An 18,249-nucleotide genomic window follows, 5' to 3' on the forward strand; every position below is an offset into this window, starting at 1 on the left:
AATGGGAAGACTTTTAAGTCATGTGCATTTGTTTTCTAGGGTGGCCATAACAAACCACCACAGACAGAGTGGTTCAAAACAAGAAATTTATTCTCGCTCCTTCGGGAGGGCCGGAGTCTGACATTAAGGTGCCAGCAGGGTTAGCTCTTTATGGAGGCTGAAGGAGAATGTGTCCCATGCCTCTCTCCTAGCTTCTGATGGTTACTGGCAAGAGCGTTCTTTGGCTTGCAGCCATATCATTTCAATCCCTACCTCTGTCTTCACGTCTTTAATCTCTGTGTGTATCCCTGTCTCCAAATCTCCCACTCCTTATAAAGCTATCAGTTATTGTTTAATCTAGTATGGCCTCATCTTCATTTGATTTTATCTGTGAACACTCTATTTTCAAATAAAACCACATTCACAAGTACTGGTGTTTAGGGCCTTCAGATATCTTTATGGGGACATGGTTCAACCCACCACACCATGGTTTCAGAGAGAAGGAGCTGTGAACTTAGAGTACCACCAATCTGCCAGGGTATGAGTCAAATCGTGGTCATCGAATCTGAGCTGAGAAAGGACAGCTGTGGAAGGAAAACTTGGAGCAGCCATAGGACTTGAAGTCCTGAGGATGAAAAACATGTGCAGCAAACTGGAGGGATCATAGATTTTAGTCACTGGGCTGGGGTTTGAGTTCATGGTCATGGAGAAGCACTAGTAACTGGGCCCGGAATAATATTGTAGGACAAGGACAGCGGAAGTGGAAGAAATGGAACTGGTGACAAGGACACAGAACTAAGTAGCCAAAGCTTTCAGATTCGCCACTGGGACACCAGATTCCTAGGAAAGTCCTAGGATGACCAGGATGGAGAGGAAGATGGCTTTAGTCATTAGTTAACGAGGTGTGAGCAAAATGAATAATGAGAAAAGGAAGATGGCTTTGGTCAGCCAGCAGGTATCGGCTTCAAAGTTTTTTTTTAAATAATAGAGAAACAGTAATCTGGAAATAGCATGGGGAACCAAGAAGAATCAAAACCAGCAACTGACCCAAGTCTCATAGGGGAACACCCCGAGTATATAGTAGGCAGGTGAGAAGTGCAATCTTCGCCATCCTATTCATTTGCGAAATCATCAAAAGCAACATTGTATCTGGATCAGGACATAGGTAATCTCTGATGGGAAAGAGAATCCTCTGCACAGGACAGTTATTTCAGGGAACGCAAAGCCAAGCTGTGACCATGCCTCGTCCAAGCGTGTACGGTACAGCCAAAGCAGCAGTCCCAGAACACACATGAACGCCAAGGACCACTGCGATGGTTTAGGAGCAGCTCTCAGGCAAGAGCGGAATGAGTCATGAGCTGGAGAGATTGGTGTTGACTTTCACACTTGTATTCAGAAAATTTCCAAGGAGACTTTGAAAGACACGATACCAACTTTATGTGATAAAATATTCTAATTTTATTCGGTGAAATTTACTTTGATACTTTTAAATTATGGTAAACAGTAATAGAAATGATAAAGCCCCTCCATCCTGCTGAGGTTTTGTGCTGCTAAATGTCACTGTAGAATAGAAAATGGGAAGATGGGATGGGCGCGGTGGCTCACGGCTGTAATCCTAGCACTTTGGGAGGCAGGAGGATCACAGAGCGAGACCATGTCTCTAAAAAAGAAAATTAAAAAAAAGAAAATGGTAAGGTGAAGAGTGACGCAACATGATCAAATAAAACAGAGAGCATGTGGAGCAGCTTGGCAAGCATACTTAGTTATGATGGCAGGAAGAAATCTTAAAAGGGGAGGCAAAGGACATTTGCAGATTTGATACCTCTTCTTACTCCTTATAAGAAAAACTAATTTGTAATACCTCCAAGCCGCTTTCCAGTTTTCAACTGCATTCTCCTGTTATTATTCCAAACATGGTGTGTGTCAGACAGCACACATATACTAGACGTAACACAGACAAGAACAGGCAGGATCAGAGAGACCCACTGCTCCACGTCTGTCAGCCAAAGTGCAGCTGGGGCCGGACCTAAGTCTCCCCTGAGTTTTGCTCATTTTCACTACTTCGTGTCCTGTCAATTCTCAGAGTACTTTGGGAAAGCTATTCTGGAAATGTAACAGGGAAGACTGGCCAGGAAGAAACAGAGAGACGTTGCTGGAATTCAGGCTACACATGCCTCCCTCCTAAGGACTACTTGTGAGATTGAAGAAGGCTGTTCTGAGGCATCAGCAGAAGAAAATACAGGACTTGATCAAGAACTTGGAGAGAATGAAGAAGACAAAAGACTCAAAGACACACCTGAAATTTCCAGATAACCTGAAACAAATGGTGTCCTTGCAGGGAGAAGATGATTGATAGGTATGAGAGAACAGAGCTAATGAATTTGATTCTGGTGTGCATTGAGTATTTGAGGAAACAGGAAAACATACAGGGCAAGATACCTATAACACTTGTAAAATTATATTTCAGCTCAAATGTTGGACCTGGAGATTTTAAATTAGAAAGGAAATGACATTAAGAGTTGACTGACTTTATATTTCAGTTTATTTTTCTAAAGATGAATGGGTCACATCAAAGAAACAAATGGTAAATAATAAAGAGTATTGATAAAGTTATTCTCTGAATGTACAAAAAATCAAATTTTATAATAATTGTCATTTCTTGTTTCTTCTTCGTCTTAATTCAAACAGCACAGTCTCAATGTGTCTATCTACAGGGGCAAATTATCTGTGATTTCAGCTTCCAACTTTCCTATTTTTTAAAGAGATACATTCTTCTCCAGCTGTGTCCCAGTTACACCTAGGCTAGATCTCTTTCAATATGCTTTAGGAGAAATTTTCAAAATGATACATTTGACAATATTCATCTGGATTTTAATTAAGACCCTATGCAAAACACTGCCTGGCATGCATAAAAAGGATCTACTTATGTCAAACAGAAGTTACAGGTGGAATAAGGAATCAGGTTGGTAGTTCTCTGGGAGCTTTAGACATTATAATGCAGGTCTGATGATAGTGGCTAGAAATCTCCAATAAATTAAAATTAAATATTTTCTAAATTAAATTTACTTTTGGGGAAGTATAACGCAAATGTAGAGCAACACAGTAAAAATCATTTTGGATTTAAAATGAATGTGTTAAAGATGCGGAGGTAGAAAAAAGTAGCTATTAACTCAAAATAAAATATTCTGGAAGCATTATGATCTGCTTTTATATACAGCATAGAGGTGACAAAGCATGAAGAAGTAGAAAAATGAACAGAGAAGCAGCGAAGTAATATAAAATGGACAAATTAGGCAGAAAATGAAAGAAGTGAAGCAGAAATTCCCTTCAATTACAAAGACTAAAGTGTTTAATTTAGAAGAAAAAGCCTGAGAGAACACTATATATTTCTTTCTGCAAATTTATGGTCCCTTCCTTCTCTTAAACCAGCCATTTCTACGAAACAGATGGGAAGGTGCTCCTTACAATAAGAATGCCCATATAATTCAAAGTCCTTATTGGGGCATTTCTGTGTAGAATACTAAACCAGATAGGATATCAGAACCACTGGTATAATCAAACCAGTTGTTATAAGAGTGTGGTAGACTGATTGCAAATATGGCCACAGTTCCTCAGTCCTCCCTGTATCCCAGTTTTAGCGAACTTCACAGCTCCTCTTATCAGTAGGTGGATTCTATTGCCCACCCCTTGACTCTGGTCTGGCTCTGTAATGAGTTCTGGCCAATCCGGTGTTACAGAAGCATAATGAAGTGCTAGTTCTGGCCAATCCGGTGTTACAGAAGCATAATGAAGTGCTAGTTCTGGCCAATCCGGTGTTACAGAAGCATAATGAAGTGCTAGTTCTGAGACTTGGCCTTGCTTGACACCTTGAACACCTCTTTCTCTCCTCAACTCTTGCCACCTCCATTAGAACAAGCCCAAGCTACCCTGCCTATAGGATCAAACACCATAGGGAGAGCTTAGCTCCACCATATACCACCCCCTGCCCTTCTGTTATTTAGCTAACCCCGGAAGCTGAACCACATAGCCAACCTGCAGCTGACACTGAGAACCCAGCCAAGAGCAAAACCACTCAGCTAAGCTGCACCTCCTATCCTCTAAAATTTTGAGCAAAATAAGTGGTTGGGATTTCCAGCCATCAAGTTTTCAATCAATCAGTTTGTTACACAGCAATAGCTAACAGATACATGCACTATGAGTGTGCCTACCACCTCAGAGGTGCAGCAACAGTGTTTCCTACTGGAATGAACCAATCTAACCCATCTGCACCTGAAGCAGGGTTAAGAAATCCAAGGCTTTTCAGCCAAAGCCCCAAAATATATTATGCTTCTTTTTAGCTTCTTACTTCCAGGCATTTAAGAGTGCTTCACCCAAAATTAATTATTAGCTATTTTCAGGCTTTCCCTAAGAAATTGAAACCTGGCCAGACATGGTGGCTCACACCTGTAATCCCAAAACTTTGGGAGGCAGAGGCCAATGAATCACTTGAGGTCAAGAGTTTGAGACCAGCCTGGCCAACACAGTGAAACCCCGTCTATACAAAAAATACAAAAATTTACCTGGCCTGGTGGTGGTGGTGGTGCTTATGCTAAAATCTTGGGTCAATATTGGTATGGAATTTTTAAGATAGATGGTTAATTAAATAAATGAGGCTTTTTGTTGTTGTTGTTATAAGAGTGGCGATAATATGATATATTAGTCCACTTTCATGCTGCTGAATAAGACATAGCCGAGACTGGGTAATTTATAAAGAAAAAGAGGTTTAATGGGCTCATAGTTCCACGTGGCTGGGGAGGCCTCATAACTACAGTGGAAGGTGAAAGGCACGTCTTACATGGAAGCAGGCAAGAGAGAAAATGAAAACTAAGAGAAATGGGTTTCTTCTTATAAAACCATCAGATCTTGCGAGACTTACTTATTCACTATCATGAGAACAGTATGGGGGAAACTTCCCCATGATTCAATTATCTTCCCATGGGTCGCTCCCACAACATGTGAGAATTATGGGAGCTACAATTCAAGATGAGATTTGGGTGGGGACACAGCTAAACCATATCACATGAGTTAGATCTCAAGGGTTCTTCTGAGGAGAAAATAACATATCCAGCATACATAGCTTAATGCCCAGCCCAAATGTGAGGCCTCTGACCTCACTGACCATGATAGGGCTCTCTTCTCTAAGCTTGATAACCTCTATCCTTAGAGCAATGAGTATCATTTGTAATTACAAATTCTCAGATAGTATAGGCAAATTTATTTCTATGGTAGAAGCATTTATCTCAGATATAGAAAAATAACACGATTTCAAAGACAGAGTAAGTAAACAGAAGTATATTTTTTCCTTGCATACCCATCCTCAAATGTCAACATACATTTGAGTTTCAAGCCACTCTTATCAAGGAGGAAATGCAGAATCAAGGTAATAACTGCCAACAGAAAAGCTGTATTAAAGCTACATAGCAACCTTGAAAAGTGATCAGTACGGCGATTCTCAGCTTTAGTGTGCATCAGAGTCACTTGGATTGTGGGGAAAGCAGCTTCAGACAACTGAAGGAAAATCATCAGTTAAGCAAGCCCTTGGTCTCAGAGTAAATATCAAAGAAACTCAAGATACGTACTTTGTTCCTCAGGGGAGGGGGAAGGACAAAATACACTATGATATAAAAGATCAGCCATTGACTCTGTGTGACTTCTCTGAGCTTCAGATACAGGAATAAAAACAGATACAGCTCTAAACAACTGTTCTACATATCAGGTTAGATAGTGTAAGAAGCGCTTCTCTAATCCCTAACACATAGCTACTATCATTATTTCAACATCGTCATTATTATTGGATACAGAGGACATTTTCCCCACCCCCGCCCCACTCCCAAATGGCTGCTACTACTTATTTTAAAAGTCAAACAGTCAGTCCTTGGGTTCAAGCTCATGGAATACAAGTTCCATTTTTACACTGTTGTCATTTTTACTAGCTTTGACCATTCACTTATAAGAGTTCAGGACATTACTGAAATGACAATTTTTGTACCCAAACCCAGACAATGACTGAAAGAAAAGGAACTAAAGCTTTAAAATTACCTCTTCCTTCTAAAGCATTAAAAGTGAGATAAATAATTCTTTTCAAAGTGACCCATTTTAGATAATCTCTAATGTTCCCTGTACTGTTTTCTGAATCTGAGAAGGCGATTTATAGGTGGAATCATGGGAATGAAATACCTATAATCTTCATCACTTCCTATATTCAATAGACTACATAGTAACATTTCATAGTTAAAGTTTTTGGCCATTTAAGTAGCTATCCACATAAATATCTGAGGTTTTAATATTCTAAAACTACAAAACATAGCTATAGAGGTACAGAGTTAAGCAAGAACAGGATTTCTCAACCTCAGCACTAATCATATTTTGGGTTGGGAAATTCTTTACTGAGTCTGTGTGTGTGAGGGGGGGTGTTGAGGAGGTATGCATTGCATAGCAGCAACTCTCCCCCTACCCCCACCAAACATGCCTCCAGATATCACCAAACTGGTCTTCTAAAGGCCAAAATCAACCCCAGTTGAGAACTTCTGGGCTAGAATTTTATACAGACATAATTGTAAACCCTGGGTTCACAGACTATACAAGACTCCATGTAATGTTATAAGGTAGAGAGTCCAGCACAGTAAATTTCTGCTACACTGTTTATGCTAGGGCACAGTTCTTATATCATACACTACTTAGGCATACAGTTAGCCACATATAACTTTTTCCTACTGAACACTGACATGAGACAAGAAAAGAAACCACAGCTAATCCAGCAACCATCATTCTATCACCTGATAAGAGAGAAATCTACAGTCTTCAAATATTTGCTAAACGGAGGCCTGGAAAAATCATTGCAAGTGCCCTTCTTTCTGAATTCGAAGTCTGTCTTTCTCTACTTGTAAGCGCTCCTTTTCAATCTGTAACTTCTCCGATTCGAACTTCAAAAACTGCAGCCTATCCTTCTCCAGTTGCAAGCGTTCTCGCTCAAGTTTTAATTTCTCTGTTTCTATGTCCTGTGGTTGAAGCATGGACTTTTCTCCTTGACCGAGTTCAGTTTCCAAGGACGGTTTCTCTGAATTGACTATGTGTAACCTCAACTTCTCTCTCTCAATCTGCAGCCGTTCCTTCTCCAGCTGAAGCCGCTCGTGCTCCATGTCTAAATGCCGCAGCCTCTCTTTCTCGATTTGTAGGCGTTCCTTTTCTACCTGCAGTCTTTCAGCCTCGATATCCAGTCGTCGTTTCTCCAACTCTAGTTTCTGTTTCTCAATATTTACAAGCAAATGAGGCTCGTCATATGCAGATCTAGATGGTGTTGAATTAAGGGTAAAAAACTCATCAATGTGGGGGAAATCGGGAAGTTCATTTTCTCTCCTGGAATCTGGTATGACGGATGACAACATTTCTTCCTCCTCCTCAATCTCAAACTAAGAGCAAAGAGAAAAGCAGTTTTCAGTATTGACTTCTACTTTGTGGCAATTTGTCTAAATATTTCTCAAAAGCTTTCTGCATTGTTTGGGGAAAAATACTTAATTTGAATTTTAATATCATTTCCATTGAGTTACTTGATGTCTGTAATACATATGACTGACGTAATTATATTTAGGTGGGAAGAAAGGTATTAACGATGCAAAGAGAAAACAAATAAAATGACCTTGTTATGTTCTATTTTTAAATAAGCTTGAACAATAATCTCCCAAATCAGAATTTAAAAGATTAAAAGGGGGTACACAGGCTAATACTTACCTCAGGACTCTGGGGATCCCTTTCTTCCTCTTCCACTTTGACCTCGGTTAAGGAACCACCTGCATCCCTGAAATCAGCCACATTTTGCCAGTCAAAATTTGTATCATTTCTGAATCCAATCTTTTCATCTATCTCTTCAGTGAGTGAGTCATCTAAATCAGAGGAGGGAAGGGGAAATCCTGAACCGACCAGCTTAATGTTGGCCTTCATCCTCTTTCTCTTCATAAGTGCTCGCCAGTCAAGGTATCTTCTCTTCACCTCTGTCCCTGTCCTCTGCTCTCCTTCTCCCACAGCGTTCACACACTGTGCAATCTCTTCCCAAGCCATTCGCTTCATCACGTTAATTGTTGTATTGAGCTGCTTGGAAAAAATGACTTCTTTCCTTTTTGTAATTTCTTTCAAAAGGGTCTGAGTTTCTTGAACACTAAAATTGCTTTTCCTTTTTCTTTTTAACTGCTTCATTTTTTTAACTTCAATGCAGTTTTTATAGTAAGAGAAGGCGTGAAAACAATTTGAGGAGTGCCGCAAAGCACAAGACCAAGGATAATTCTCTGCTGGGACTTAGTTCAAATCGTCGTCTTCCATTTATCTAGTAGCAGAGGCAGGCTGGATAATTCCTAAAAGGGAAAAGGTACAGGCAATCAATCTGCAACTTCCATAACATATCAACCTAATAAGCTATATAATATTTAAAAGAAACAAAGAGCAACCCTCTAAATATAGCTTAAAAGTGCTGAATGTAGATGACGGGATGATGGATGCCGCAAACCACCACGGCACATGTATACCATGTAACAAACCTGCACGTTCTGCACACGTACCCCAGAACTGAAAGTACAATAAAAAATAAAATTAAAACTAACAAAAATTTGTCATCTTCTTTATCTTTGCCAGTACCAACATAGTCCAAATCGCCATCTTTTCCCCAGTGCGCTGCCACAAAGATTCCTAACCAGTTGCCAGTATTCACTCTTGACTCCCTTCCTGTTCCTTCAGCTCCCTCTCCCACGAATTCTCCCTCTCTCCTCCAACTGCACTGGCCAACTTTCAGCCACCTATTCCTGTCAAGCTCTTTCTTGGTTCAGGGCCTTTGCCCACACTGTTCCTTCTGCCTGGAAAATGGACTGCTCCCTTTTTGGCCTACTTAATTCCTCCTCATCCTTTAGCTTGCAGAATAAGCATCCATTTCTCAGTGAAGCCTTTCCTGATAAGTCAAATTACTCCAGCATAAAATTTGCATTCCTTTTCTAGACTGAATTTTATAGTCATGCTAACATACAGCTCAGAGTCTATCCCTTTCCCCACTCCATTGCAAAGTTTCACAAAGGCAGGGATGTTTCCTCTGGCCATCAGCTCCCCAGAGCCTAGCAGAGATTCTGGCACACGGCATGCACACCAATAAATACATTTTGAATAAATGAAAGAGTCTATTTGCCAAAATGATCATTAGTTCGAGATATCTGAAAGAAAAAGTACACTTTGTAGAATAATTTGAGGAAAACTGAAAGGCTGAGCTGCAAAAATCAATAAAACTCAGAAACCAATTTAAGACAATGTAATCTGCCAAATAAACTTTACTACTTCACAAATGCAAACTCATTTTAAGGTTAAACCAACATAGAAACACTAAACGTGGAATATAATTTCCTAAAACCATTAAAGTATTCTAGGGATATGACAAAATAAAAGTAGTAACATAAAAATGACAAGGATTTTACCTGGTCATCCTACCTAATTAATCAAGTTAAAGAAAGATAACCAAAGAGATCACCAAAAAAAAAGAGAGATAACCAATAAAGAAAATGATTACCAAAAAAGAAAAAGGCAAAGATCACCAAAAATTGTTTTTAGATTCCTAAACTTTTCATAGACTAGCGCACATTGTTTGGTTTGCCCTTGTAATTCTGTTCCTCAAAGCTCACCCCATCCTCCTCCTGCTCAAACTACCTAAACAAAAGCCCCTTACACCAAACAAAATCAGGCTGGACTATATTTTTCTTTCTAATTAAGGCTCTTAATTATGTGCCTTCCTTTGGAGAAGTTCTCAGCAGTATTTTGCATTGTTCTGTGCTCCTTAAGTACAGAGCTGAAGATCACGATACAGGAAGGTAAACTATACTTGGAGTCTCCATTAAGTAAATTTTAAAATATCCATGTGGCAGTATTTGTGTACAGACTTTGAGTGGAAAAGATCCTCTCTTGTAAGCATTTCTTTTAGAAATAAGACAGTGTTTCTCCAATTTCCAGGCTCTTGGTTTGTCGGACTGTTGAAGAAGGTGCACCTGAAACTAGTCAGAAACGTAAACTTTTTAGGCTCCCTTCCAGACCAGGAACTCCAGAAGTGGGACATAGCAATCTGTGTTTCAATAAACCCTCCAGATAACTCTAATGCACAGTAGCCTTTGAAAACCTCCGTGCTAGACCCACACTAGTAAAACAGATGCTTTACATGCCTGACTCTCTTACCTACCTTGAATTCAAGCATCTGGTGGAATCTAAAGCACATCCACAATCCTCACTGCAATGGATTGGGAAAGTGCGTAGTTTTTGTGCTAGCTAGCCTTTGCATTGCTGGAAGGCATACTAGAAGGCCAGAACAGATGTTGAGTGAGCCAGGGACTGGATTTTCTCATACTGGCAGAAAATGAGGCCATCTACCAAAAAGGTCCCAGTGTCTTACACAATACAGTACATATGGCTTTATTAATATTGATTCAGCTGAGAAGTGGGATAGATGTCGGAAGAGATTTTAAAAGATCTACGGGGAAACGAGAGCTCAGAAAGAATAAGTGGGATCTTATACAGACCATGCTGTCTGACTTCAAATTCACTCACTGATAACTACTACAGAGCTGACTTTACCTCCCCTATAAAATGTGAAATGGGATGACACTGCCAAGACCCCTTCTAGCTCTATCACTGTTTGACCTTAAACTTTTTCTGTCAATATGAAAAAAGTGTCAAATATCCATGAAGTTCCGAGTACTGTCATTTAAACACCACCATGTCATTATATGGGAGACACTAGCTTTTCTATTTATAAAACAAGATCCAGGGGGGTTAATTTGTCTACAACACGGCTAGTTAGATGGCAAGACTATTACATCCAGGTTCCCTCATGTCACATCTACTTCGACTTTATCAGCAGCTTGTGATAGTTAAATCTTAACAATGTGCGGCTGGCTGGGCATGGTGGCTCACGCCTGTAATCCTAGCATTTAGGGAGGCTAAGGCAGGTGGATTGCCTGAGCTCAGGGGTTCGAGACCAGCCTGGGCAACATGGCAAAACCCCATCTCTACTAAAAATACAAAAATTAGCCAGGCATGGTGGTGCACACCTGTAATCCCAGCGACTCGGAAGGCTAAGGCACGAGAATCACTTGAACCTGGGAGGCGGAGGTTGCAGTGAGCTGAGATCATGCCATTCATTGCACTCCAGCCTGAGTGAAAGAGCCAGACTTTTTCTCAAAAACAAAAGTGTTACTAAGTTTTTAGATGTCATTTAGTAAAAGATTTTCAAAAGGAGATTCTTATCTATGTGAAAGGTCCAGATAAAATTCTTCGTGTTGACAGAAAAATTCCTCAAAACTTCAATCATTTACATTTCCTCTACCTCCTGTTATGGGAAATTAGAAGAGAGACCTGGCCTGAAGAATCCCTGAGCAGACAAAACCAGGTAGGCCTCATTCGTGACTTTAACCTTGCTTGATTTGCAAACATATGCAACACTTAACTTGGGCTATGTTTTTTGGTAAATACCTATATTTTTCAAAAAAAGACACTTAAGACTAAGCAATCAGAAGCCATCAACTAACTTAGGTAACTAGGGACCTTCCAGCAGGATAGATCAAATGAGACAATCTTATAACTGTAACCAATCAAATATTTGCTTTGCTTTACTTCTGTTAGCCCTATAAAGCCTTCCCATCTTGCATCTCCTCTGCACAGTCCCCAGCCACTTTGGTTTGGAGCTACCTGATTCAAGAATCACTGTTTGCTCAACTAAAATTGTTAAAAGTTATCAGGTCTTTTCAACACATGGTTTCTTCTCTCTTACTGTCTGCCAGTTTAAACTTTTCATTAGTATGAAAAAATAGTTCTATTGTAATTCACAATACAAATAGTATCTTCTACTGAAGCAAAAATACAGCAATTAAGCAAGGCTAAATTTTTAATCAGAAAATGCACACATTTTCTATCATTTTTTCCCTTTTAGACTGAAAATTGGATGCTAATACCTTACTTTTAAACTTTAGTAACAAAGCATTTCTTATCACCATTGCATTAAACCTTCATGCATTTTTTCCTTTTCAAGCTCTTAATCTTTGTTCAGCTGACTTTGTGTGTGTCTAATAACACCATCAAAAACATGCCCATCACCACATCTTTTTGTTTCCAGTCACTCATGTGGAATAACCATCTCCTTAACTGCTGTGGGGAACGCTCCTGTGTGAGGCCCCTAGGAAATGGGCCTCGCCATACAGTGAGCTTGAGCCCGGACACAGATCCCCGGTTGCCGGGGAAGTCGAGCTGAGGGAAAGCAGGAACTGAGAGAGGGACTATGCTATTCAAAATAATTAACAGACATTACTTTATGGAGATGAGGACATGGGGGCATTGTGTCCACTTTCGGTTCTTTATGGTTTATTGCTTCATTGTGTTCACTTTTGGATCCTTGCTACATGTAAAATAATAACTTAAGTATTTATTTACTGGGCGTAACTTACCTTGTGACTGAAGTATTTACAATTGTTAAGTATTTACTGGGTGTAACTTACTTACTTTGTGACTCAATTTCAGTATTTAAAATTGTTAAGTATTTACTGGGTGTAACTTACTTACCTTGTGACTCAACTTCAGTATTTACAATTGTTAAGTATTTACAACTGGGCGTAACTTACTTACCTGGTGACTTAAGTATTCCATTATACTTATCTGATGTAAGGAGACTTGTGATTTTATGGTAAAACTTTGTGTTCCTTCCCCTTTATCTCATGGAAATAACTTTTGTGTTTTATGTAAGCAACTCTACTTGTAACTACATAATCAAACCCTCAGCGCAATAAAGTTGTTGGTGAAGCATAGCTTCTCAACCCTCCACACCCCTTCTGTCTGTCATCTTTTATCTTCAGCGCACCCCCCTATCCAGGTTGGGACCCTCTTGCTGGCCAAGAGCCCCCGGCAGACGTGCTGCTCTTCTCAAACTGCCACTTGCTGCTGAAATAGAGGTCAGAGAGAACTAAAAATTCAAAACAGCAGAAATGAACTCTCAAGAAATCACTGTCAATTTCACATACCCACAAAAAAGGGCAAAGTATGCAAACAACTAAAAAAAGAAGACTGCAAGCCAATTATTTCTAAAGTAGACATTCCATCAAATCAAATACCTACGTGTGATAAATTTTTGTTTCCAAAATATACAGAATGTATCAGAACATTGACATAGCTTTTTGAGCCATTGAAAAATCACTATCACATTTTAGAGGTAAATGCATGGTAAAAATAGAAATATTTATCAAAAGGGGACTGGACGAATAAACCATTAAGTCACATAATAGAACATATGCAGTAAATGTCATGTTAGAGTACGGATGCCTTAGCACATTGTCCCCATGTAGATGCTGTAGTTGACACAAGTTGGCAAAGGAAATGCATGTGTATGTCTGTGTGTACATGTTCACAGATCAGCTCAGGAACATTCGCAGACACAAAACATGCTATGCTCTACCACAGGTTCATTAACTCTGTCTACCAACAATCTGTGGATCGTGGGCACGGCCATTTCTGTCTCAGCCGTATGGCTGTTTCTTAGCCCACAGCACATTTATTTTACTTTGAAAGGATCACAATTATATTAAAAATCTACTCATGAGAAATTTTTATTATCGAGAACTACATTTTTTAAAGTCTGATATTTTTTTAAACAGGAAAATAAACATACAGTTAGAAGATCTAAATAAGAATGTAAATTCACAATGAAGTGAAAAATCTCTACCACCAATGTACCTAATATTAGCAATTTCTTGAAATTCTTTCCATAAAAATCATGTTTATAATAGCATGTAAATATTTATGGACAAATATGTATTACATGGATACATACTAATTCCATCACATACATTGATTTAAAAAGCTATGTCTGTTGAAAATGTTAAGATATAAAACTATAACAAAAATTAAAGAGAATTTATTGAAAACAGAGAAATGACATGCATGTGAATGATTCTAAAGGACAAATGAAGAGACAAAGATGGAATCTCATCCTGTATTAGCCACATTTCAAGTACTCAATAGCACATGTACTCAGTAGCTAATCTACTGAAAAGCGTAGGTCTATAGCACATCAAAATAACCTAGAGAGCTTGTTAAAAATACCTATAACCAGTTCCCATCTCTGACCACTTGAAACAACCTTTGGAATAGGGCCAGGCACTCAGAGTTTGAAGCTTTCCAAATGCTGTTTATTTGCAGCCAGGATTGAGAACCACCCAGCTAGAGAATCAATGTTAAGAGTTTACTTGCTCAGATATGTACAGAAAGGCAAAGCAGAGGGCAAATGGTGTAGCTGCTAAGAAATTTCCTTTTGGAAATTATTAAGACCTCATCCGACACAAAAGACTTATAATACAGACGAAGCTGGTTTATTTATGGAAAAATATGACCAACGAAATGTCACGTCAAATGCAAGAAAAATATGCTAGTTGTAAGGACCAACTCACACTCCTACTTTTTGGGAACACATCAAGGCCCTACAAGATAAGGTGATTTAGACTTAAGAAGAAAAGGACTGCTCTCTTGAGAACCAAATTTTCTTCTAAGTACAATGTCTTTAGACATCTATCCATACCTCCATTAGGAAAAATTACTACTGAATTTGGAGTATAAATCAGGAACATGCACTATTAAATGAAGTAATTAGGAGACTGTCTCATTCAACAGAAATAGGCTGAGTGTTTAAAACCTTACCAGACTTTCCACTGCACTTAAGAGGTTAAGTTTACTCCCCTTGCTCTTCCTCTCTTCCTATTGTAAACTCTACCTTTAACTTTCACCTGTACCTTTTCTGGTCTTACCATCACCTACAAAACCAACTCAACCTACTTTCCCAATTCACCTTCCCCATCAAACATGTACTCACATGTCTGTGGCACACAAACACAGTACCGGTCATTCTGACAATGCCTGCAAATTCTAGATCAGTGCTCTCCAATAGAAATGTAAGAGCCCTATATGTCATTTTAAATCCGCAAGTATCCAGATTAAAATAGTAAAATGAAACAGGTAAAAATGGGTATTTTATTTAATCCAATATATCTAAAATGTTATTTCAAAATGTAATCAATATAAACAATTATTATGATATTTTACACTCCTTTTCTATACTAAGTCTTTGAAATCCACTTCACGTCTCAGTTTGGATTAGCTGCACTTCAAATGCTCAATAGCAACGTACGGCTACTGGCTACCATACTGGACAGCACGGCTCGAGCCGTCACGGTCCCTGCCCTTGGACTATCGCGCATATATTTCTCCAGCTCATCTTCCCAATTTCCTTGGTGTCTGTCTTATCATCAGGCAAACGCCTACTCATCCTTCAGCACTCGATTTAAATGTCTCCTGTTCCAGGATTGTCATCACTGTTCCCATTCATCTAAGTCTGATGTCCTTCCTGTGTGCGTCCACTATCAGCTTTATCACACCACTGATTTACAATAGGAGCAACAAGGGATCAGATATGAATATAGCACCCTGCTTTCAAATAATTTACAATTTTTAAAGGCTGTAAAACATAGATGCATAAAAACATGTACATAAACTGAACGAGATCTGTAACCTGAAGGCTGTGGATACAGACTACCTAGAGTTGTATGCCAGTTCTACCACTTGACTAGCCCTGTGATCTCCAGCAAATTACCTAACCTCTTAAACTTGTTTCTTCATCTATAAATGGGAATAATAATAGACTAATACTCATGATGTTCTGAGGATTGAAAGAGATAATCCAATTAAGAAGCTTATGGTGCCTAAGATATCATATGTAAGCCCACAAATGTCAGCTATTATCCATTGCCCAGTACAGTATTTGGATGTAATTAACAAATATTTCTTCACTGGATGAATAATACAAATACATAAAAACTACAATAAAGAAATACAAACAAAATACTCTGGATATTCATAAGAAGGACAAATCTTTGACAGGATCAAGGAAGGTTTTGAGTCGGAATCAGCCTTTGATTATGGTCTTATAAAACAAACAGACTAATGAGGGACAGAAATAAAAGCAAGAAGTACCAGGGATTAAAGCTGGAAAATTAGTATGGTGCCAAAGAGCAAATCTTTACTTCTGGCTTAGTAAGACCTATTCTTTGCTAAAAAATGAACTGAAAGAGATAAATGTATCTGTGAAAATTTTTTGAAATTCAAGCAGGCTATCTTTAATATGGAGGAAATGTTACTGTATTAACGTTCAAATATATAACCAGTGTAAGTATATAATAAAATAAAAATGATTGAAGTTGTCAAGAGAATCCAAATTTATGCAGATATCTACTATATATTGCTCTTAGAATCTGAGATCAATTTAGAAATTGCAGTTGTAAATGTATTGATACATGGAAGAAATATCAGTCCTTTTTCAAGTACCAGTGAATCAGTATATTTTTAAAATTTGGCAGCAGCTCTTGCTATTTGCAAGGCCTAATTTTTTTTTTTTTTTTTACCAACAACTTCTAACTCCATACCTCTAACTTACAAAGTGGTATCCCATTGTCCCTGACTGATCTATTCTGAACTAGTGAACTATTCCACTCAATACATTTTAAACCTGACTAAAATTGATATTGGGATGCACTTTAGACATCCAGTCTTGGCTTGTGTGAAAAATGTTCTGCTCACACCTTGACATTTTCTGATTAAGTGCAAAACAGTGCCAGCATTGATGCATCTTGACTTTTTTAAGTTCTGTAGCTATGCTTACCTGGATAAAAGCCATTTCCAACTGTCCTCTCTTTTATATGTTGGTACCCAGGTAACAGAAGCTTGGGTTTTCCACCATACACTCATTCCCCAATGATTTCCTCAAAAACTACTTATTGAGCTCCTACTGTGTGCCAAGCACTATTCTTGCTGCTGGTGATATGATACCTCATAAAATGTGAAAATATGTCATTTTAGATGTCACACACTATCCCTTTTATATTAGTTATCGTCCCTCTCTTAGAAGAAAGGATTCAACAGCTGCAGCCTCTAAAACTTACAAACCTTCCACGCCCCATCACAGAGAACAGCCATTTTCCTGAAATCCCACTTCACAATCGTTCTTTACTGCTTGGAAACAGAAATGAGATAGAGTTCACTTACGTAATCCTTGTGAAGATGACGCACCGCATAACCACACAACTTTTTACAAGCACTAAAACTTGAGAATGAAGTTCGTAGATACTTCATGATAAGACAGAATTAAGAAGTCTGAGAAAAACCAGACGGTAAGTTTCGGATCAAAAAAAAAAAATTGAGGGTAAATAGGTTAAGCAGTTCAAGAAGAAAAGCAGCATAAATCGACAATATCAACCCCTACCCCAGTTCTCTTTAAAGCGTGGCTTTGCCCTCCCCTATGTTCTTATGGGGGATTCACTTCCCTGCCAAAAAGGATGTTCTTTTCTAAAACTTGCGGTGGATACATAAGTTTGTTTAAGGGTCGCCGGTTATCAAAGTGTCTTTCACTTTTCTCCCAGGGCCTCCTTTGCGATCGTCCGAAAACGGCCCCTGGTAAGAATCGAATTAGACTGGACTCCCGGGAGGCCACCCAGGGGATCAGGGGCGCGCACCTGACTCGGCCACAACGACGCGGTTGCTGCTGGTAGGAGTCCCGGTGGAGTCGGGACAATCTGAAAGGAGAATCCCCTCTCTGGATATTAAATGAGAGTCCCGAATGAGTGCCCAGAAACTTCTGAAGTCTTGTTTGTGGCCTGGGCCCTCTCTAGCCTCCCCAGTCAGGCGACAGACGCGCGTGGCATTTCTCCCGAGCAGTCCCGCTGCGCCACAACCCCAGGACCAAACCCGGCAGCAAGCGGCGCGGCCACTTGTCTCTGACCCCTCCGGGACCCCTCCCACTATGAGGGCACCCACTGACCACGGAGCCGCCACTTCCCTGGCCGCCTCCTCCGTCACAGAACCGCTCACCTGCGACCCCAGCGGCACCTCCCCACGATCGCCCCTGAGGGGGTAGGTAAAAAGAAGCTTCATTGATTCCCCTCCCACTAACTTCGCCCGCCCATCTTCTGCCACCCATTGGCTAATGTGGCTGCCGTTCATTTGACGAAGCTCATCCATTGGACGGAAGGGTGTTGCCATTCCGGCTGAGAGCCCGCCCCAGGCCAAGCCTCACAATGGGAATCGAGTCCCAAACCGGTTCCGGGTTAGTGCCCTGGAGTTCCGCCCCCTCGTGATTCACCTCCCTCTCTGCGCTTCGTCTGTGGCGCGCAGCTCTGTCAGTCAAGT

The 18,249-nt window shown here is 39.7% G+C and overlaps 1 protein-coding gene across 5 annotated transcripts; it reads right to left on the reverse strand.

Annotated features, from left to right (window-relative positions):
• Positions 1-4,722: 4,722 nt before the first annotated feature.
• On the reverse strand, positions 4,723-17,989 carry MSANTD4 (Myb/SANT DNA binding domain containing 4 with coiled-coils). Of its 5 annotated transcripts, none has more exons than XM_009006716.5 (4): positions 17,932-17,989; positions 17,110-17,217; positions 7,747-8,363; positions 4,723-7,427 (listed from the first exon to the last, which is right to left on the reverse strand). In XM_009006716.5, the coding sequence occupies exons 3-4, from the start codon at positions 8,206-8,208 to the stop codon at positions 6,852-6,854; spliced, it is 1,038 nt and encodes a 345-aa protein (XP_009004964.1). In that variant the 5' UTR covers positions 8,209-8,363; positions 17,110-17,217; positions 17,932-17,989; the 3' UTR covers positions 4,723-6,851. The 5 variants fall into 5 exon arrangements, with proteins under 5 accessions (XP_009004964.1, XP_035120307.1, XP_009004965.1 ...); XM_035264416.3 differs by having other exon boundaries at positions 17,882-17,967; XM_009006717.5 differs by lacking the exon at positions 17,110-17,217.
• Positions 17,990-18,249: the final 260 nt, after the last annotated feature.

This window comes from Callithrix jacchus, chromosome 10 (genome assembly GCF_049354715.1).
Source record: "Callithrix jacchus isolate 240 chromosome 10, calJac240_pri, whole genome shotgun sequence".
Lineage (NCBI taxonomy): Eukaryota > Metazoa > Chordata > Mammalia > Primates > Cebidae > Callithrix > Callithrix jacchus.